This window comes from Mastigoproctus giganteus, chromosome 8 (genome assembly GCF_048544385.1).
Source record: "Mastigoproctus giganteus isolate SK-2022 chromosome 8, ASM4854438v1, whole genome shotgun sequence".
Taxonomy (NCBI): Eukaryota; Metazoa; Arthropoda; class Arachnida; order Uropygi; family Thelyphonidae; genus Mastigoproctus; species Mastigoproctus giganteus.
The window spans coordinates 43,733,224-43,757,381 of record NC_143582.1 but is presented as its reverse complement, the minus strand read 5'-3'; the positions used below and the strand labels follow the sequence as shown (position 1 = coordinate 43,757,381).

At 36.9% G+C, this 24,158-nt stretch overlaps 1 protein-coding gene across 1 annotated transcript in view; it reads left to right on the top strand.

Annotated features, from left to right (window-relative positions):
- Positions 1-24,158, top strand: part of Rack1 (Receptor of activated protein kinase C 1) — an 82,620-nt gene that overhangs the window by 40,421 nt on the left and 18,041 nt on the right. The window contains exon 3 of the mRNA XM_090379331.1: positions 15,767-15,914. Coding sequence (XP_090235457.1) covers positions 15,767-15,914 — 148 coding nt within the window. The remainder of the gene's footprint in view (positions 1-15,766; positions 15,915-24,158) is intronic.

The following is a 24,158-nucleotide window of genomic DNA, read 5'->3' as shown; positions in this document are numbered from 1 at the left end:
AGGGAGTCAGGGAATACACTGTGTTGTTGTTATTTAGGAGCATTAGCAACTAAGGCCATATTCCTTTAGGGATATGCGGTGGTCATTCCCTGACCTTTCTGCATCCTCTGTATTTGGTGGTCACGGGATCGAACCCCGGTCTAATCAAGAAGCGTGTACTAAACACTGCTGCTGCTGCCCACCTGGCTACGGAGGCGCCAATATATTGTGTAAAAAGGATAGATGGAACAGGACCAGGGTATATCTGGAGATGCAACTTGTGCAAACTGTGGGTGTAAAACTCATACACAAACAGAATGTAAGGCACCAACTCCACAGTGTCCGAATTGCAAAGGCAACCATCCCGCTTATTCCAAAGACTGCGACCTCTGGAAGTTGGGGAAAAAAATACAAAAATATAAAATTGAAAATAAGGTTTCCTATCAAGAGGCAAGAAAACAAGTAAAATTAAGTATGCCGAAACACACCTATGCTACTGCTACACACAGTCACCAATCAGTAGCATGTCAGACTGAAGTGACCATTCCTCCAGACACATCGATCTCCAACTGGGCTCGGTTAGTCCTATCCAATGAACACCCATCTCCACCAAACGTAGTAGACCAATGCAGTAATACACCACTAACAGTTCCATCCCAGAGACCTCCCCGTTCTCAAACAGTAGATAATTTACAGCAACCAGATCCTGTTGAGGCAAAGCAATCTCATATATCAAGCATGGACACTGATGACATAACTAATCAGGATCTGCTGGAAATACATGCAAATGGAGATATGGAAGAAATTAATGACTCAGAACGCCCTACTTTTTTAAGAAAAGAAAAATTAAAACTCGAAAGAGGTAAACAAGCCACCCACAAAAAACAGACAGACTCAACTTCCACCCACAGAACTAAATAATGGAACAGATCATACAGTGGAATTGCAGAGGTTTTCGCAGCAGTATTGACGATATTTATGAATTAATTCACCATTTCAAACCCGCTGCTATGTGCTTACAAGAAACCAATTTAACACCACAAGTCTCCGTTTCAGTCAAAAATTATACCATCTTCAGAAAAGATCGATCTGAAACTAACAGTCCTCATGGAGGAGTAGCTGTTCTTGTGGAATCAAGAGTCCCTTCCAGGCAGATTCCTTTGAAAACACCATTAGAAGCTGTTGCAACCCGTATAGTTATCGGTATTACATTGACAGTGGTCTCGATATATCTTCCGCCAAACCATTTATGCACATTTCAGGATCTGGAAAGCCTTATTTCTCAATTACCATCTCCAATCTGTCTATTAGGCGATTTTAATGGACATCATCCATTGTGGGGTTCACTGGTCTCAGATGGACGTGGCGAACTTATTGAAATGCTACTTGATAGAGAGAATCTGACACTGTTGAACACTGGCTTACCCACCTACATCCATTTTCCTACTGGGTCAAGCACTGCTATCGATCTCTCAATCTGCTCTCCGATCCTGTTCCCAACCATAGAATGGACAGTACACGACAATCCTCTAAACAGCGATCACTTTCCGCTGATTTGTAGCATTCAATCCACCCATTTCAAACAAACGCAAACAAAAACTCAATGGAAATTTTCCAAAGCAAACTGGACAAAATTTACCAATCATGTATCTTTTGATGAGGATGTCATTACGTCTTTTCCTATTGACGCTGCCACCGAATATATTACAAAGCAGATACTAACAGCTGCAACAACAGCCATCCCAAAGTCTCAAATAAGAAACCATCGGCATACCAATCACTGGTGGAATGGTGATTGCAATAAAGCGAAAAAGGAAAAAAATGCAGCATGGAATACCTTCCGCAAATATCCCACCACTGCCAACCTTATTAACTACAAGAAACTGAGAGCCAAAGCTCGTTTCATTCGGCGAAAGGCCAAAAAAGATTCATGGGTAAAATTCGCCTCCTCAATCAACAAAGATACTGATACCCGAATAATCTGGGAAAAAATAAAGAAGCTAAGTGGAAAATATCATGTACCACCTTCTCCTATTATTAACTGGAATGGGAAGGAGATCTCCTCTCCTGGAGAGATTGCCAATGCCTTAGGAACTGTGTTCTGTGAATTATCTGCCTCAAGTGCATATCAACAGTCTTTCCAAAAAATTAAAGCCGGAATAGAGAAAAGGAAACTGAACTTCAAAGCTAACTGCCATTTACCCTATAACCAGCCACTAACAATTTCTGAACTGAAAGAAGTTTTGTATACCTCAAGAAACAGTGCTCCTGGCCCTGACGGAATTTACTATATAATGCTTCAACATCTCAATCAGAAATCACTATCTTTATTGCTTAAACTTTACAATCGGATATTCTCAGAACATATATTCCCGACCTCCTGGCAACATTCTTATATAATAGCTATACCGAAACCTGGAAAAGATCACTCGATTCCGCACAATTATAGACCAATTTCTCTTACCAGCTGCTTGAGTAAGGCTTTGGAAAAAATGGTTCACCATCGTCTCACATGGTATCTTGAATCCCGAAACATAATCAGTAATAATCAGTTTGGTTTTCGAAAGAACAGATCATCCCTAGACCTCATGACCAAAGCCGAATCCAACATAAGAAATGCATTCATCAGAAATCAACATCTCGTCATGATATGCCTTGACATAGAGAAGGCTTTCGATACCACATGGCGATACGGCATCCTAAGAGATCTCCATTCTATTCATATGAGAGGGCACTTACCATATTTTATTCAAAGCTTTCTTCGACATAGGTCTTTCCAAGTTAAGTACCGGCAGGTTTTATCTCAAACATATATACAAGAAGAAGGAGTCCCACAGGGCTCTGTTCTTAGTGCCACTCTGTTCTCACTACGAATAAACAATATTACAAACTGCATTCCAAACACAGTTGACTCATATCTCTATGCGGATGACCTTACCATATCCTGCCATTCCCAGAATATGAACTATATCGAGAGGCATCTACAAATATCCATAAACAACATTGAATTATGGATGGCACAAAATGGATACAGACTGTCAAGCCACAAATCAACAGCCATACATTTCTGCACAAAGCACAGAATGCATCCTGAACCCGAGTTGCACTTGGCCAATCACCCTATACCAATCGTGAACAGTATTCGGCTCCTAGGGCTAATTTTCGATAAGAAATTAAATTTTCAGGAGCACATAAAATATCTAAGAACCTCATGCGCAAGGAAAATGAATATACTCCGGGTAATCTCCAGTACATCTTGGGGTGCAGATCGCTGTACCCTGCTCCACTTATATAAGTCACTAATTAGATCTCGGTTAGACTACGGAGCACCTGTTTATGACTCAGCTAGGGAAAGCACCTTAGCGCGTCTTGCGCCTATCCAACATTCGTCTCTTAGGTTAGCCCTAGGTGCATGCAGAACATCACCGGTTCAAAGTCTTTACGTTGAAGCTCACGAACCTCCACTTAGCATCAGAAGAAAAATGTTACTGATGAATTACTCAGCTAAAATTAAAAGCCTGCCTACTCATCCTGTTTGGCCACTCCTGCATGATCCTCTGTGGAAAACTCACTATAGAAATAAACCCAGAACAATTCAGCCTGCTGGTATCAGACTGCAGATTCTAGCAGAAAGCTGGAACATCCAATTCGATAATATCCTCAGAGAATCAAACGATCCAGATCCCCCATGGTCTACTCTCACATTTTCTTCTCATGAATACCTTGAGCAATGGGGTAAAAGTTCCATAGCAAATATTAACATCCAACAACTACATGATGCTCATACACAAAAGTACCCTGAATTCACCAAGATCTATACTGATGGTTCAAAGTCTGACAATCAAGTGGGTGCAGCTGCTGTCTTCCCTAATTCAACTATCTCATTTTCACTTCCAGTCGAATGTAGCAGTTATACCGCAGAGCTTCATGCCATCAAGCTTGCTCTTGAAAACATCTCACTGCTGTCAATAAATAAAAGTATAATATATACCGATTCACAAAGTGCTATTACAGCTTTGAAAGGTATTTCCTTACCCTCCAATCCTTTATTAAAACTCATAAAACATAAGCTGATGCTGCTTCATGAGCATAAACAAACTGTTATCTTTTCTTGGGTCCCAGGCCACAGTGGTATCCTAGGAAATGAATGTGCAGATGATGCTGCAAAGCATCCTTCTAATATAGCCTCAACAAATGATCTAGTCCCATATCTTGATTACAGACACAAAATTCAGAAAACATGCATGGAACAATGGACACTTCTGTGGAAAATGCAAACAAATAACAAGCTATTTCAAATAAAATCTGAACCACAATTATGGACTTCTAGCTTTCGTAAAAATAGAAAAGAAGAAGTAATCTTAGCCAGAATCCGAATAGGTCACACTCACCTCACACATCTCTATTTGCTTACAGGGAATGATCCTCCTCAATGTGCAAACTGCTCACAGCCACTTACAGTAAAACATATACTAGTCGAATGTAGCTTGTTTAACAATGCCCGACTAATGGCTTTTAGTTCCATCTCAGATCAGCAACAACCTTTGTCTCTCAATAACATCATAGGCAAAGAAGCAAATCTCTCTGAATTATTTCTCTATTTAAAACAAATTAAAGTGTATGATCGTTTTTAACTGCTGTACAAGCAGTTCCCGTATGTAAAGTCAATTTATTTGGGAGGTGCAATATGCCTAAGTTGCCCTTGCACCAAAAAAACACCACAACAACAACAACAACATTCAGTAAATTTATAGCATCCAATGTCAATATAAACTCAAAAGTTTCTGTTCTCTTTGACTGATCAGATGTAGAACTAGAAATCTTTTATAGAATCCTTTCAAACTCTTGATCACATCTATGTCCATTGGTTGTAAAATTGATGTTGCGTTGGGAGGCAGAAACACTAGCTTAATGTTCGACAAATTTTGAATCTGAGGATGTGCAGGACAGTTACTAACAAAATATTTTTCTTCTTTTTGGATAGCTCCTTATTCCAATCAAATGTATTGCCAAAAAATATCCGAAGTCATCCAAGCTTTCCTGTTTGCAATGTAATCCCCAGGAAGTTTCCTTATGTTTTTGAAACACCAAAGTTTTAATGAAAATTCAATAACAATTTTTTTTATCAGTTCCTGTCATATTTGTGCATACAAGCACCATCAAGCGAGCCTTTGTTTTTTTTTTTTTTTTTTTTTTTTTTATGCCAACACATTTTCCCCCTTCTGAATTTAAATGTATTGTCAGGTGTCTCCTGTTTCGTTAGCATTTTCAATGTCTTCATCATTGAAATCTCCTGATTTCTGCCCAAACACTCAATCCATTCATTTGCCATTACTGGATCTGCAGATTGGAATTCTCCACTAATTTTTGCAGGATTTGTTTCTAACTGATTGTACTTTAAAATGATCAAGTGATCTGCATACAAAGTTCTTAGAAGTCATAAATATATGGTTCAGTGAATAATCTGGTAATAGGGTAATGAGACAAGCAGAATGCCAGCACGTTATTGTACAGCGTGCTGGTCTAAGATGGGGTCTTAGACCGGCTGCTAATCTGATGCAGGTGGTCATAAAGCTAAGTCGCCCTTTTCATTATCACCTATTCCAAGAATTTGGTTTTTTCGACTACCCGGGCAATTAAGAATGTTTTCATGGTTACCAAAATTTGTTCGGTATATCCGTTTATTACGCTTGTTATAATAGTGAGTGATTGTGTGGGAATATGCGTAAATTATAATCATTATAGCTTTTTGCTCGTTACAGCCTTGATCTCGTTATTTCTGTGCTTGTTATAACCAAGTTCAACTGTATATAAAAATTGGAATGAAGTTGTCTACGCATGTGGCATTTATTGACATTTCTTCTGCCTTTAAATACAGTCATTATATCTTGACTGTTGAGTTTGTTATTCCGGTATTTTTATATTGAAGTAACCTGTTTGCTTTCTATTTTACTCAAAACTTTTTTTCTTTTTCCCTAAAGTTTGAATCCCCGACTGTCGTAACTAATGTGAGTAGTCCACACTGTGCGGGCGCCTCCGCACAGTGTGGGAAGCCAGGTGGGAAGGAGCAGCAGTGCGTTAGCACACGCTTCTTGATTAGACCGGGGTTCAAGCCTGTCACCACCAAATACGGAGGATGCGGAAAGGTCAGGGAATGACCACCGCATATCCCGGAGCTTTTATTTTCAATTATCTGTTGCCTTTCTTTAATTCTAATATCAGCGTATTGTCTTATGGATGATGTCTGTACTAATGTGCAAATTGAATCATTATTGAAATATTTAGGTAATTTTGGTTTGCTGTAAATATGTGAAATTCTGTTTTACTCTTCAGATTAAGTAAGTTAATATTATTCTTTCTGATTTGGTAAAATTTTTTTGGGATTTGCTTGTATTGTAAGTTAATTTTTTCGCAATAAGCAACTTAGGTTGAAGATTTTGAAAGCCTTTTGGTTATGTAAATTGGACTTTGTTCTAATCTGCAATTGTAGGGACTATTACAAAGTATTTTAACCTGTTCATTAATCCTTTTATTTCTGTATTGGTCTTTTCACTTCATACATATTTATTATTTATATACAGTGGATTCTGGTTATTTGGGGCAAATCTTAAAAAACAGAAACCAATCGAGAAAATAGCCAGGGTTTACTTCGCTTAATTGGGGCAGGAGACCGCCGCACTGGAGATTACCCTACGATTGTCTCTGACGGTAGCATGTGATTTGGTCGAAATTCTGGAGGTCACAACCATAAAACAATAAAAACAATTAGCAGTCACCTGTTTATTGCACTTTTCTGTTAGTGAAATCTATCATAAACAGACAGTAAATTCGATCTTGCTGAATTTGCAATAATATCAACAGCTGGAATTCTGTGGGTTATTATGGTGAAATGTGTTTACACTTCCATGGAATCTTCGATGATATAAAAAAAATTTATTTTCAGATCTTCTCTTCATTCCTATTTTTAAAGCTTTGTAACTCGTTACTCTGTTCTCACTTGCGTGTATTGTGTTACTTTCAATTTGCGTGTGCCGTGTTCTGTGTTATTGATTGCTTATCATTTTACTGTTTTTAATTTTAACCCCCACCCAAAAATGTCAGTGAACAGAAATGTCAACTAGTTCGCATGTACATATTATAGTGAACCCCAGGTGCTCACATCTGGTGAGTATGGGCTTGGCACACCCAGAGTCCTTAGCCGGATATCATCATTCTTCTCTTTCTTGGTGATTCCCTTTTCTCTTTCTCTCTCAGAGTAACAGAATTTTTTTTTGGCTGGTGCAGCATAAGTCTCAGGCTTCCTTGCACCATTTGGCTAATAGTAATAATAATAGTATGTATTAATTATTCAGATTATCACGTATATTTTTCCGATTTTCACGTATCATTTAATTTTTTAATTGTTAAGATTATAAAGGGTAAATTTGTGCTTAATATCTTTACTTTTATAGCCTATGGATAATATTCCTCCTATTTTCTCTAATTAGAATTGCTGTTTAATAGAATTAAAATTAAATTCGTAAAAGTGATCGCAGTGACCGGCGCTTACTACACATCGTATGGTGAACGGTACTTTACTATGGTGAGTTCGTCATAACGTGATTTGATTGTACAGTGTAACCTAATTGTAAGGGGGGAGAGTACATTGTATTTTTAACTATTTACGTGAAACTTTGGATAATTGGGGCAGCTGCTTAATCGGGCCAAAATGCACTAGTCCTGGTGTGTCCCAAATAACCGGAATGAACTGTATTTCATAGTCTACTGCTGCTTCTGCAATTAAGCCTATTTTGACAACAGTATTTTTGTCTAAAGTGGTTAAATTTTAAGGTGAAGTTTCCTCCTGCTTTTTCCAAATTGTGAAAGCAGTTAAATTAAACCTATTCAGTGGAAAATCAAGATAATAGACTGGCAGATGAAGCATTTAAACTGTTGAGTTGATGGTTTTCTCTTCTACATTTCTAAGCATGGAGGTTTCTTGTGAAGTTAAGATAGATACCTGAGATGATTACTGTGTTGTCTATTATTTGAAAGATGGATCATTTCTTTGTGAATGTACCCGTACCTTTGAATGAACTGTCTGGATCTAGCAACATGCTCTAAGAATGTACTCTCTCCAAAATTGAGGGAAAATTCTTAATTTGTGACAGTGGCAATATTTAAGGATAATTGTTTTTTATTATTATTTTTTTATTTTATTTAGCTTATAAAGCTCTGTAGCAAGGCTGTAAAGAGGTAATTTGCCTTTTATTAATATTTTTTCATGTACTACTCCTTTTAAACAATAAAGGAGATAGTTTGTGTGTGTGTGTGTGTATATATATATATATCATTGAATTATATTAAATATTAACATAAGTTAAATTATAACAAAATGAATAAATAAATAAATATTAATTAATATTTAATTAATAAATATTTTTATTATAAATAAATATTTTAATTAATAAATAATGATTAATTAATACTACTGGCTTATGTTTTATTTTATTTAATTTAAAATATTGGATGTATTTCAGCTTCATATGGAGGAATTGCATGTCGCTGCCTCTAATGAATGTTTAATTATTTATTTATTTATTCATTTTATTATAATTTAACTTATGTTAATATTTAATATAATTCAATGATAGTATATATTTCGGCTTCATATTGAGGAATTGCAAGTTGGTGCCTCTAATGAATGCTTAATTATTTATTCATTTTATTATAATTTAACTTTTGTCAACATTTAATATAATTCAATAGTAATGGGTTGATATGCTAATTTAGGGGCTTAAAGGGGAACAGGTATCCTGTGTGTTATCAGACACTCAGCCTAAAACACTGATGGATCCAATATCTCTCTATTACAGAAGATTTAGGAGAAGTCCGATTGACCTGCCTCCCTAAAATCCACTCATGCACACCTTCTCGATGGTAAGCCCTGTTACGTCACTTAGGTGGCAACGAACGTGTAGAGTGGTTCTCTTCAAGACGCCTGGTCAGCGTGAAGAGGAAAAGACCAAACCCTCCAGCACATGAAAGCACGACGAAACAAATGGCCCTCAGTCCCCAGCAGCTTTCACTCTCCCTCTTACGGCAGCGAGAGGATCAGAGTGGAAGCAGAGGGTGCTAAGAATCTCTGGGTACGACCAGGCTGCCGTGCACGGAAAATGAACTTGGCCTGTTATAACGTAAGAACACTCATCGGTGAAGACAGGATATTAGAGCTGGAAAAGGAATTGGAAAATGTGAATTGGAATATCATCGGTTTGGCTGAAACAAGAAGAAGAAATGAATCACTTATAAGTTTACCAAGTGGAAATCTGCTGTACACCAATGGAAACAGTGAAAGAAGTGAAGGTGGAGTTGGGTTTCTGGTCCATAAAGATTTTAAAAACAACATTTTGGAATTCAAAAGTACATCACCAAGAGTGTCAAGACTAATACTCAAGATTTCTAAGAGATACAAGCTAAAGATTATAATGATTTATGCACCAACATTGAGCCATGATGATGAAGAGGTTGAAGAAATGTATACAGAAATGGAGAGTCTTCTAGATGAGCAGAAAACCCACTACACTATTATTATGGGAGACTTCAATGCTAAGGTTGGAAAAAGACAAAACAGCGCAGAAAGGGGAACAATAGGAAATTTTGGAATTGGTGAAAGAAATGAAAGAGGTGAAAGACTTGTGGAATTTGCAGAATCTCAAGGATTGTTAGTAATGAACACTTTTTTCAAGAAAAGGGTGAACAGAAAGTGGACATGGAAGAGTCCAAATGGATTAACTACTAATGAAATCGACTTCATCCTCACTAACAGAAGATATATTGTGAATGATGTTACTGTCCTGAATAAGGTAAATGTTGGAAGTGATCACAGAATGGTAAGATGTACACTTGATATAGATGTAGGAAAGGAAAGGAAAAAACTGACCCGAGTAAATAATACAAAGGTCTTTGAGATAACAGAAGAGGAGAAAAAGCAGTATGTACTGGAACTTAAGAACAAGTATGAGCTTCTGCAGACTGCTGAGGACCAAGATATCGACGAGGAATATTACAACTTTTTGAAAGTGATAAAGCCCAAGAAACCTATAGGGAAAAAGAAATCCAAAGAAGAAAAAATTAGTCAAGAAACACTTGTCATGATGAACCGAAGACGACAAATGAAAAGCAAGAAAAACACTGACAGGGAGAAAATTGAGTATACTGAGTTATGCAAAGCCATTAGAAAGAGACTCAGAGAGGACATAAGAAGATTTAACGCAAGAAAAGTAGAACAAGCATTAAGGGAAAACAAAGGAATTAAATCAGCAGCCATGAGCAGTAATACAGAAAGACACATGATACTGAAACTGAAGAATAGCGAGGGTGTACTTATAAACAGCAGAGAAGGCATAATTCAAATAGCAGAAGACTACTATAGAGAATTATACAAGGAGCAGGGGAATGATGCCAGCAGTGGGGAAGATGGATTGCAAAGTAGCAACACATACGACATACCCAATATTCTTCCTGATGAGGTAGAACATGCATTGAAGAAAATGAAGAATCAGAAAGCCCCGGGGAAAGATGAAGTTACTGTAGAGTTAAAATTGGGAGGAAGAGACATAACACAAAAACTGGCAAAGCTCTTCACAAAGTGCATTAGAAAAGGTGTGTGACACCTAAGCAGTGGAATAATGCAATCATAGTTTTGCTGCATAAGAAAGGAGATAAATCAGAAATTGGAAATTATAGACCAATTAGCTTGCTATCCCACGTCTACAAGTTGTTCACAAGGGTCATTACTAACAGATTAGACAGAATACTTGATGAGAATCAACCGAAAGTGCAAGCTGGCTTTAGGACAGGATTCTCAACTATGGATCACCTTCATGTAATATCACAGCTAATGGAGAAAGCAAATGAATATAAAACACCATTATGCCTGGCATTTGTGGATTATGAAAAGGCATTTGACTCCATACAGCATAAGGCAATGTTTCGGGCACTGGAAAGACAAGGCATTGATACCCCATATATTATGATTTTGAAGAAAATATATGAGAGTGCTACCTCCTTTATTAGACTAGATAAAGACAGTAGGAAATTTAAAATTGAGAAAGGAGTTCGACAAGGACACAATATCTCCGAAGCTGTTTACTGCTGCCCTTGAGGAAGCTTTCAGAAGATTAGACTGGTCGCAGAAAGGAGTCAATGTGAACGGAGAGTACCTAAACCATTTACGATTTGCAGATGACATTGTGGTCATTAGCCACGATCCCAACGAATTAGAGGAAAATCTTAATCAGTTATGCACAGCTAGTAAGGATTTTTGACTAAAGATGAATATGGCTAAAACAAAAGTAATGATGAACAAGTATGCCACAGAAAGGGAAATAAATATTGAAGGAGCAGTAATTGAAAAGGTGGAGTCATATACTTATCTGGGACAAGTTATTAGTTGTAATAATGATAAATGGCTGGAAGTCAAGAGAAGAATAAATTTTGGATGGATAGCATTCAGGAAATATAGTCACATACTGAAGAGCAATATCCCAGTTTGTCTGAAACGTAAAATAATGAACCAATGTATACTCCCCACCATGACTTATGGAAGTGAAACTTGGGCACTCACCAAAAGAATGGAAGAGAAGCTGAGAACTACACAGCGAAGAATGGAACGAATCATATTGGGAATCAGACTGTTAGATAAGAAGAGAAACACATGGATTAGGCAACAAACTCAAGTAAAGGACATTCTTATCAAAACTAAAGAACTAAAATGGGCCTGGGCAGGACACATAGCTCGAAGACATGATGACAGATGGACTAAGAAAATAACAGAATGGTATCCAAGAGGAGCTAGAAGAAAACCTGGAAGACAAAGGCGGAGATGGATAGATGAAATTCATGGGTTTGTGGGTAGTAAATGGATGGCCAGTGCTCAAAACAGAAGGAACTGGAAAGTGGCTGGAGAGGCCTTCATCCTGCAGTGGATTGAAAATGGCTGATGATGATGATGATGCTAATTTAGCAACGCCTGTGCCGCCATCTATTTTCCTTTTTTCTTCTATATAAGCTGATTCAGCTTACAGTATGTCAGTGGTGTGGCTCTGCTCTAGAGTGCTGTCTGTTCTATAATTTATTTTTCGCTACATAAGGACCACTGCCGTGCAAATCCTCTGCATTGGTGGATCGATCGGAGGAGGGAGGGTGAATTGGTACTTCGGTCTTTTCACCATGGCGACGATTTGTATAGCGATTGAAATGCAGCGATTCCATGACCATTATTGGCCTCGTGGTCCTCTGTCGATATGGGGCATGACGGTCAGTCTATTTTATTTTAATTTATTTTGATTTTGTTATCGTTTGGTGATATTTCACATCTTTCGGAACTGGTACCTCTCGGGGGGGGGGGTACCGCTAAATTAATATGTAATTGGCATTATCCTAAATTTTGCATAGTTTTTGTTAATTGGATTTAAAGTTCGAAATTATACAAGGGTTTCTGGGCTACTATTTATGTCTATTCTTTCTTTTCGTTCGTTTGTTTATTTGGTTATTTTTATGTTAATTTTCGCTCTACGGTTTATGCCATACTACTGGCTTATGTTTTATTTTATTTAATTTAAAATATTGGATATATACACACACGCACATGTTGTCAATTATACGTGCCAGAATTCAAGGTTAGACCAGACATTTTATTAATAGTCCACCACATAAGCTAGCTTTACCTCAAAATTCCTAAGCCATTACAGTATTCCTAATAACCAGAAGAGACTGAGATTCTGTTTGACAGCAGATTGTGCCTTGTGGAGACCCGAATAGTTTTGGAGGCTTACAGGCCACAGTAGTATGCATACAGAACATCGGTGGCATTATACTGAGAGAAATATTAAATATTTGTCGTATTTATATGACTGCATTTTGTGCAAAAATATGTGATTGTATGAACATCGTTTATGATGGTTCATATAATTAGCATTACCATTTATCATTATTTCATATCATTTTAACCCTTAACTTGTGAAAGTTGATAATTGGGTGGGGGATCTGCATAACAAACATCAGAGGGTCACCAGTTTACTTGTTTGATTTAGACATAGAAGAGGGGGAAGAAAACTGTGAAGAGATAAAAGTTTCATGTCTTCAAACAGGGTAGTGGCGAAGACCTTAAGAGGTTATTTGGCAAAGGCCATAGTCGAGAACATTGAGAGTACTGTACAAAGGGCTAAAGAAATAGAGAAGTTGAATTCAGGTAATGCATCGGGGAGAAAACCTCATAAAGATTGGACAAAGTGCTAGAAGAGGCAAATTCACTTGTTCGGTGAATTAAAGACTTGAAAACACTGTCAGGCGAATATTATCGGAAAGGGGAAAATGAGATCAAGCATTGGATATCTAGTTCAGCAAGAAGTTTTGAACTTTCAGAGAAGTGAAGAAAGACCCAAAACTTCAAATAGAGAGCATGACTCCTACAAGGCAAAACTTAGTAAGATGTTTCAGGTGCAACCGAAATAACTTATTGAATCTTGTTTGTGCACATATTGAGTTACTGAACTGCACCACCAAAGGAATAAACTGGTTTAGATAAAGTACAGGCAGGCTGTATTCCCAAGGAAGAATCAGTGGATATAAGTCCTTTGGAGGTAACATTAGCAATCCAGCTGTCTGAATTAAAATTTAAAGTGGAACTATGGATACAGTTCTCATTGATTTCTTGAAGTTTAGCTGAAACCTTTAAACAAAGACAGAGGTACACTTGTCAAACCCTGTGTAAAGTAATTATAAGTTTCATAGATATTTTCTTCTTTTCAAAAATAAAAATAAGATGGCTTATCTTTTTTCCTTTTATGATATTTTTTACTTAAATTATTAATTTTAATTTTATTCACTAATCTAAGTAAAGTTGCCTGTTCTTGTAATTTTAATCTTTAATTTAATATAATCCTAACAAAGTTGTCAAAAATATTTAATAGTTAATTCTTAATTTTAGCTAATCAAGTGTATGTGTAGCTGTAATCATATATAAGAAAATCAGTTTGGTTGTTTTTGTGTATATGTATATAACAGTATGGTTACAAATAAGTGGTTAATCTTAGTATTAACTCTATTACGTATTTTTGACAACTTTTTTTAGAATGAGATTAAATTAATAACTTTTTTCAGTCACTAAACAAGTTGAGTGTGAAAACCAAAAAAGTATGATTCAGAGACTCTGTTAGTAATAAATACATTCTAAACATTACATAAGTGAAGTGCTTTCATTTCATGTATTTTGATTATGATAACCTGTGGAACATGCTGTTAAGGCATGTTAAAGTAATTTAAATTAGTAAAAATTGTGCCGATCTTAAACCAGCCAAAGTCAGATTCTAACCCTTGGTGGTAGACTTTCACTTCATTTAATATTAGTAATGACAAATGATACAAGAAAGCAAGTTTATGGAGCATCAACCAAAAATAAAATAAAAAATAACACCTCCCACATCACCTGTCCATCCTCTCCAACAGTTTTCTATTTCTTCCTCTAATTTATTCAAACTATTGACATTCAGCACAAAAGATGGATGTTTCCAACAAACAACTACCTGCTGACTGAAGGCAAACTTCCACAAAATTGTGTTCTGCAACCATCCTTTCTCAGTTTGAATTATGCCCCTCTCCTCATGAGTGTAGTCTGAGCAAGAGGAAGAATGCTATTAGCATTGAGCTTACTCAATCCATTCAGTGCCTTAAACACCTCACAGGTGCCTCAGACAGCAATTTGCAGAACTGAAGCCTTTCTTGGAAAAAAACACCTTTTATTCTCCTTGCCATCTTGTTCCCTTTTCTGCACCCATTCCAGCAGATCCACATCTTTCCAAAATGAGGTCTCCAGACCTGTATTCAGTACTCAAAATGCAGCCTGGCCATTGCCTTATACAATGTAATGATCACCCCCTTATCCCTGCTAGCAAAATTCATTGACAAAGCCCCAGAAGTTGTCTTGACAGCGTCTGCACTGCTCAGAAAACTTCATATCTGACTGCATATGCAGTCAGATATGAAATTTTATATGCACAATTATCCCCAGGTCTTTTTTATTTTCCACTATGCTGGATACATTAATCTTTAATGTACACAGCTGGTACATTAATCTTTTTTATTTTATTTTTATCCCCAGGTCTTTTATTTTCCACTATGCTGAGTGTATTAATGCTGGTACATTAATCTGGGATTATTGCTACCCATATGATACACTTGGCATTTGCCAGTGTTAAACTTCAACTGGCATTTCTCAGCCCATCTGTGGTAATTTTTCTAGATCTTGTTGCAATAGCATGCATTGATTACTGTCATTAACCATCCTGCCAGCCTTTGAACTTTAGTACTGTAAATAGATAGAATAGTGAAAGTAAAAGCTATATTGTACTGTTTATTATACTGTTATCATTGTAGCAGTGTAATAAAGATATAATTTATTTCAAGTAAGGTTAAAAAAGAATTGGCATTTTGTGCTGGGAATTATTAAATATTTTGATGCAAAATTATAATTTCTAAGATCTCTTGACCTTAGCCTTACAATCTTTTTTTTTTATGAGACTGTCAGAAGATTCTGTCATCAGACTTCAAAAATTGCATCTCCTATGCCATAAATGGTTTATTGACACAAAATGCCTGAAAAATAACTTATTGAGTATCTGTAGACAAAAAAAAAAAAAAAAACAAATTAGGCAGTCATTGTTTTTCTATTATGTATAGTATGGTGGGGCAGGGGGATTGAAATTGATTATTCTTTTTAATGTTTGTATTTATTTTTAATATTTAGAGGTCAGACTACAAAGAGGTTTGAAGACCATTCAAAGGATGTTCTAAGTGTGGCTTTTTCAGCTGATAATCGACAAATTGTGTCTGGTTCTCGGGATAAAACAATTAAGTTATGGAACACGTTGGCCCAATGCAAATATACTATTCAGGTAGGATTTGCAATAAGGTACAAATTTAATAAGAAAAAAAAACATTATACATACTGTGTTTTTTGTCCACTGAAAATACCCATTAGTTTTAATGAAATGAAGAAATAAAGTTCGTTAATTTTGCTTAAAATTTGAAAAATATGTTTGCACTTGCACCAATAAGAAAATTGCCTGATTGCTGATTAATTGGCAAGTACATACAGTCAAAGTATCAATTAAATAATACTAATACAAGGAATATTGCAATGATTCATGTCTAAGAGTGTTCAGTTACAGGATTAGTTACATACTAGTGATGTATCGGCGACACCGATTCATTATTTGCATCTCAGAAGCACTTGCCTGATACACATAGGAAGTTAAATGCTAGTCACATGATTCCTGCTTCGATAGTCTGACCATCTCACCTGAACCTGTTGAAAATTGCAACCTATGGATGAAATTTTTTTTTTTTTTCCCCTTCTACTTAAGTCTTTTTTTGTTTCTGCCATTTTGGACTTAGAAATTTGTGGCAGTGCTGGGGACTTTGACAGTTCTACTCAACACCAATGAATTTAATGGTATTGCAGGTAAATTGAAGTGATATTTTGTTATTTACAGTATTAATAATGGTGCTAAAATAGTATTGATAGTTATTTTTGTCAACTTGTGACACTACAGTAAAGGATTACCAAAACAACATAATAATGATAATAAAAATGAATGCAATGGTGCTTTTCTGGTGGGGGGGGGGGTTCATTTTCATTAATACAAGTAATTTTTAAGGTTAGGAAATACCGTCAGTCCTCATAACACGTGTTTACACTACATGAATTCAGTCATGCATGATTTATAAATAGGGGAATGATGGAGAAGATTCTGAAATTTGTTTTTTATATGATTGAAGATTTCAGTGAAGGGGAACACATTTCACCGTAATAACGTAAAAACCCACAATTCCAGCTATCGGTATTATCGCAAATGTAATTTGATAGAGTTTACTACCTGTTTATAACAGATTTCACTAGCAGAAATGCAACTGGAAATTGTTATCGTTTTATGGTAGTGACCTCCAGAAATGTGCTTAATAAAAGGTGAGGCGATGATAGTGTTTCTGTCTTTACAGTGTTGTTTATTCAGTTACCTGCGCACGGCTTTGTTTATGTGTATCAGGCATGCCGCCTCATTTTTGTCCTTTTTATACTGTAATTCCCTAAAAATGAGTAAACTACTTGAAAAGGTGTGAAAAGGAAGCATTCTGGTGAAGATACTACAGATTCAGAGAGAAAAAGAAAAGCAATATCGATTGACAGAGGAGGACTGGGTCAAAAATTTTTACCGAGGAAAATTAGTAGTTGCCTCATACTGGTGTTTACAGCCAAAATCACACCAGCCTACGAGGGTTTCCCCTGTAAAGCTTATGACCAGTCTGTCTCTGTTGATAGAGGAAAATACGAAATTGTGAAACTCTTTGAGCAAAATGAAAGAACATATTGCACCTGCTACCGGCCTAAACGAGGCAATGCCAAGAACAATTAGAGAGAATGCAGAGAAAATAAAGGCAACTTTCATAGCAGGAACAACTCAAAGTGAAACAAAATCCATTTTTGAAAATGTTTTGGTTATAAATGTGTTCAATCTTCGGTGGTCAGCACCTAACCCCATTTTTCCCCATAAGGCTTGTTATTTATATTGCACAATTTTGCATTGCACAAGGGTTTCTAGGAACACAACTATCATGTTATACGAGGACTGAATGTAACAGGAAAAGAAAGATTCTTTATATCATGTACATATCATAATGGTAGTCTATCACTTAAGGCTGTGATGTTATCGTCTGTTATGTTCAAGCACCAATCAGCATATCGTCTGTCATGCTTACGCGTCAATCAATATATCGTTCTCAACTTCTGCTCCAGATTGATTGCCTGTTTACTGAGCATGCAGCACAAAGGGGTGGTAGTGGTGAAGCAGTTTGTCAGATACGTATCCCATAGTTTGCCGTGGTTCTCATGTTGGCTTTCTTTACCTTCGCCCCATGTTGTATTCAACTTGTTTGTACACCTTATTAATCCATAATTGTTCCCAATCCTCTTATTTTTTTTTTTTTTCAGATTAAATTTTATTAAAATCTAAGTAATTGTCAAGGTGACCATTGTGGCACCAAGTACTGCATAGAAGTATTTTAAGATAAATCCAAAGGGCACTTTGTTTGCATGTGTAATTTATGTGGTGCCACCATTTTATGGGGTAGTAAAACAGCCAAAAAGTTTACAACCACAAATATGATGAATCATCTTAAACAGTTCCATCCAGAAGAAATAGAAGCATCAGATAAGTTGAAAAGGACATATGCTGAATGTTTGGGAAGTGCCAGCACCATTGAACCTCCTGCTGAAGTGTTAACTACTATAGAAACAGTTTTAACATAGATGCAGCTTTGGGATATTAATGACCACAAGGCCAAAGAGATCCATTATTTAGTTGGGGAAATGATAGCTATTGACTTTCAGCCATATTGGGTAACGTCTGATATTGGATTCCAAAGACTTAAAAAAATTTTGCTCAAATTACAGTATTCCAAGTAGTAAGTAGTGACATGTGATGCAAGAAAGCAAGTGTATGAGCTTATGCAGCATCAGCCAAAAAAAAAAAAAAAAAAAAATTACAAACAATCCCCTGTAAATATTTGTCCAGTTCCTTCTGGACAAATATTAACAGTTTAATGATTAACCAGTGAATCTTTAGCTTGCATCACAGAATAGAAATGTGCAGTTATTAAGAACTTCTATATTTAAATTGGTGGAGACAGCTATTGCATGAAAATTTTGTCAGTATTTAAGAAAACACTGCGGAATTAACATTTTCAATGAAAAGGTAATAACATAAAATTGTTCATCTTTTTTTCTAGGGCCGTTTTGCCATTAACCACAAATTCTGCATGATTCAGACACAGAAAACTTACATGATAATAGTACTAACATACTAATAAATGACTTGCTTTCATTTGCAGTAGGAAACTATGTAATCAGACATTTGCGAACAAAAAGCATAAATGACAGATAGATGTGCGGAAATTTGGCTTTAGCCAGCAGGTGGTTATTTGCTGGAACAAACTTCCATCTGTCATAGAAGTTCAAATAGCTCAAATAGATTCAAGGCAGAACTTGACAAACATTTGGATCGAGTGGATGGGTGAAATAAAGGTGTTTTTTTTTTTATGTTATGAACATTATATGCCAAGCTAAAGAGTTTTATAAGAGTAGACTGAGGCATACAAGCAGTGCGCTCAATTTATTGTATGACTGTCTATTTGTACCTATGTCTCGGCAGCTTGACTTCATAAATTGTCTAATTCTTTAATAAAGAAGTAATGTTAATTACTTACATCTGAAGTTTATTGATGTAACTGAATTGCCTATTTAACTTGTCATTTTTGTACAGTCTTATGGTGTCAGTTTGATGTATTGTTTGTCACTGTTGACAGCTAAAAGAAGTTGGGGTGTCTCAGTAACAGAATAGAATGAGGCTAACTTCTTCCGCATTGTGTGTGTGTGTGTGTGTGTGTGTGTGTGTGTGTGTGTGTGTGTGTGTGTGTGTGTGTGTGTGTGTGTGTGTGTGTGTGTGTGTGTGTGTGTGTGTGTGTGACTGAGTGAGCTCGGGCCCAGATTGTATTTAGAATTTTATTTCTCATAATGAATTCTTGTGCAGGTTGTTCTTTTATTATTACTTTCTTCTTTACCTTAACTAACACTTTAGTATCTAATTTCAAATTCAAGGACAAAAAGTCTGTTCCCTTTTGACTAGTGTAAACCAAGAAAGTGTGTTTATTTTCTTATTTATCTTCCCCTGGGTCATCTATGGTTTACCTTTGAGTAAACTTAAAGTAGATGATTCTCACTCATTTCAAAAAGTAAAAATCTCTACTGTGTTATTCTGTATAAAGAATTTTGTATAGGGGTTTAATGCAATACATATCCAGCCACTCCCCGATTTACGTAAGGGTTGTGTTCCCCAGAACTCTAGGTAAGTTGGAATTTCCCTAAATGCTTATGCATCACTCGCAAATTGATTCAATTTGATTGAAACAAAAAAATGTTAGAACATGTAAATAGAATTATTTACTAGTTGGTAAACATCTCTCATCAACTGGTGCAATACCGCCACTTTGCTTATTCGAGCTTGAAGTGGTGGAACCCATGTTTAGTCTCCAGAGCTACGTTCCGGTCAACCCTTCCCCATTTCTTCCACCTTGCAGTATGATTGATGTCTTTTGAGGTTATGATGAACACCATGGCAGGATCCAAACTTCCTTACATTTCGAGGGTACAGCTCTAAAACGGTGTTTGCAGGCTGGCCACTAGTTAATACACTGGACAGAACCTATTGTTAACTCTCTAGGAGGCTTCTGGATCAGCAAGTGTACAGCTTGCTACCTCTACTCTGCCAGATAGTGACTGGAGGGAGTCTGGGTACTGTGTATGTTGTGGGCATTTTTCGAGCCATATTATGTCAAGGATCTGGATATATTCTTACCATGTGTATGCCACATCCAAAAATTTAATCACTTCATACAGCATCCCCCCCCCCCCCCACACACACACTTTTTCTTACTTGCAGATGAACTCAACAGTTATTTTGCATCGATATTTACAAATGAAAAGCCTTTTGTGGCAAAGGGAAATTGTGGGAGCGAAGTTAAAAAATATGTAATTAATGATATTGAAATTTCGCAAGATTATTTAATGAAAAAACTCTCGAGCCTACAGACCAGTAAAGCTCCTGGAGTTGATGGAATATACCCTATAATCTTAAGAGAGGCGGCAAGCGAGTGCATTGGACCATTGAGGCTAATTATGCGAGCATCATTAGACTCTGGGGAGATTCCCTTGGATTGGAAAAGTGCAAATATATCTCCCATACATAAGGGTGGCTCTAAAAGTGAAGTTGGAAATTATCGACCTGTCAGTCTGACTTCAGTAGTAGGGAAAATCATGGAGGCAATGATCAAGGGTGGAATTCAGGATCATTTGGATCGAATGGAAATTCTCAAGGATACTCAGCACGGTTTTGTAAAAGGAAAATCATGTTTAACAAATCTGGTTCGCTATTTCGAAAGGGTCACTCACGAGCTGGATTTAGGGAATAATTTCGACATTGTTTATTTAGATTTCAGCAAAGCTTTTGACTCAGTCCCACATGAGCGGTTGCTTTATAAGCTGGAACAGGTTGGAATCACTGGGAAAATCCTGAGATGGATAGAAGGATGGCTTCAGGGCAGGAGGCAGAGGGTTGTGATAAATGGCTATTCCTCAGATTGGGTTGATGTAAGAAGTGGGGTTCCCCAAGGATCAGTATTAGGACCACTGTTGTTTTTAATTTTCATAAACGACATTGATGAAGGGATAGAGGGCGTGATGTCTAAATTTGCAGATGATGTTAAAATTGGGAGAGTAGTTAATGATCACTGTCAAGCTGAGCTTCAGAGAGACCTAGATAGACTTCAGGAATGGTCAGAAAAATGGCAGCTGTGCTTTAATCCAACAAAGTGTAAGGTATTACACCTGGGAAACAGTAATCCCAAAAAAACGTATTCACTTGGTGGAGTTCAACTAAAGCCAGTACTGGAGGAAAGGGACTTGGGTGTTACGATACAGTCAGACATGAAATTCTCTGAGCATTGTAAACAGGTTGCAAGGAAGGCCCATGGTGTCCTATCGATGATCTATCGAACTTTTGCAAGTAGAGATAGGGACGTGATAATCCCATTATATAAGGCTTATGTTAGACCACACTTGGAATACTGTGTTCAAGTATGGAGACCGCACCTGAAGAAAGACATCGAGCTTCTTGAAAGGGTGCAAAGAAGGGTAACTCGCCTGGTGAGATCGGCAAAGGGGCGTCCTTATGAAGAAAGACTTCGAATATGTGGGTTGCAGAGTTTGGAAACTAGACACCTTAGAGGAGATTTGATTGAGGTGTTTAAGGCTCTGAGAGGCATCAGTAAAATGAATGAGGACAAAATTTTCAAGATTATAAATGATGCTAGAACTAGGGGACATAAATTCAAGTTACGGGGGGAAATGTTTAGATTGGACTGCAGGAAGTTCTATTTTAGCCAGCGAGTTATAAATTACTGGAATAAGTTGCCTTCATGGGTGGTAGAGGCCGACAGTTTGGGGAAATTCAAAGGTCATCTGGATAGTACTTTCGGGTAAGGGAAGTGCATAGGATGATAGGTTTAATTTCCTTTTTATTTATTTTTTATTTTATTTTTTTTTTATTTATTAATTATTATTATTTAGTTATTTATTTATTTTTTGTTTTTATCATTGTTTTGTTCGGATTTTTTTTTTTTTGGCTGGTGCAGCATAAGCCATAGGCTTTCTTGCACCATGCGGCCGTTACTAATACTAATAAAGAATTTTGTATAGGGGTTTAATGCAATACATATCCAGCCACTCCCCGATTTACGTAAGGGTTGTGTTCCCCAGAACTCTAGGTAAGTTGGAATTTCCCTAAATGCTTATGCATCACTCGCAAATTGATTCAATTTGATTGAAACAAAAAAATGTTCGAACATGTAAATAGAATTATTTACTAGTTGGTAGACATCTCTCATCAACTGGTGCAATACCGCCACTTTGCTTATTCGAGCTTGAAGTGGTGGAACCCATGTTTAGTCTCCAGAGCTACGTTCCGGTCAACCCTTCCCCATTTCTTCCACCTTGCAGTATGATTGATGTCTTTTGAGTTTATGATGAACACCATGGCAGGATCCAAACTTCCTTACATTTCGAGGGTACAGCTCTAAAACGGTGTTTGCAGGCTGGCCACTAGTTAATACACTGGACAGAACCTATTGTTAACTCTCTAGGAGGCTTCTGGATCAGCAAGTGTACAGCTTGCTACCTCTACTCTGCCAGATAGTGACTGGAGGGAGTCTGGGTACTGTGTATGTTGTGGGCATTTTTCGAGCCATATTATGTCAAGGATCTGGATATATTCTTACCATGTGTATGCCACATCCAAAAATTTAATCACTTCATACAGCATCCCCCCCCCCCCACACACACTTTTTCTTACTATTGAATACACCATGAATTGTCAAGCTCATAGAGCAAACTTATCTGCAAAAAGATCTAAATTTCCCAAACACTTCTAGTTCATTTCACAAATATTGGTTCTAATCTCAATTATGTCCATTTCCACTTACAGTCTGCCAAACCCCATGTACTTTTTCTGGCGGAATCTCAGTTGTTGGTTTATTCAATCACTGCTCATCTCAGTTGCCCAAATTATTTGTAGTATGATTCCTTTTCCTGAAAGGTGGTGGTACTTGTTCATATGTCTGTTCCGATATTCCTTGTCAGAGACTTGGTGGTAATTTAGAATCTCCTCTTTTCAATCTTCTCTGGCTTAAAATCTCTCTACCTCATTCTGTTAAATTCATCTCTTGTCTCTACCGTTCTCCCAACTCCACTAATCACTTGGAACTCTTTGCAACTTCACTTTCTGCAGTCCAACTTTCCTAACAGTGAGGTAAGTTTCCTTGGTGATTTTAATGTTCACAACTACAGCTGGCTTCTGTTTTCTAGTCACACAGACCCAGCTGGTCGAGATGCTGATGCTTTTGCAATTACTAATGACCTTGCACAAATTGTTCGTTTACCTACCAGAATACTCGACAATCCTAACCATACTGCTAACATGCTTGATCTTTTTCTCACAAACAACCTTTCTAAGTACACACAGTCAAACTGAGTGGTCCTTTAGGCACTTCAGATCACAACTTGGTGATTGTCTCTTCTCCAGTGGAACCTTTATCTCATGGCTATTCCCAACCTCGTGTTGTTTGGCATTACAAGAATGCAAACTGTTTCAAAAACTTCTGATATTAACGTTTGCTCAGACCATGTCAGTGAAATTATTCTTGTAGGAATGGAATCCTTTATTCCACACTCCACTTTAAAATCTCGTCCTTTTAACTAAACCTTGGTTTTCCAATAAATCTGCTGAGAATATTGCTTATCATAATTGGCTTGCTTCCAATTCTTCAGTTTAATTTTCTGCCTACACCAGAGCTCGCAACAATTGTAAAGCAGTTATTAATCAGTTCAAACTAGATTTTGAACAGGCTAAGAGTAGAAAACTTGCTTCATGCCCTAATGGTAGCTGAGCATTCTGATCTCTTGCCAAAGCTATTGGCTGCAACTTTTGCCCACCTCTATCAAAACCACATGGTTCTATTGTCACTTCAGCCAA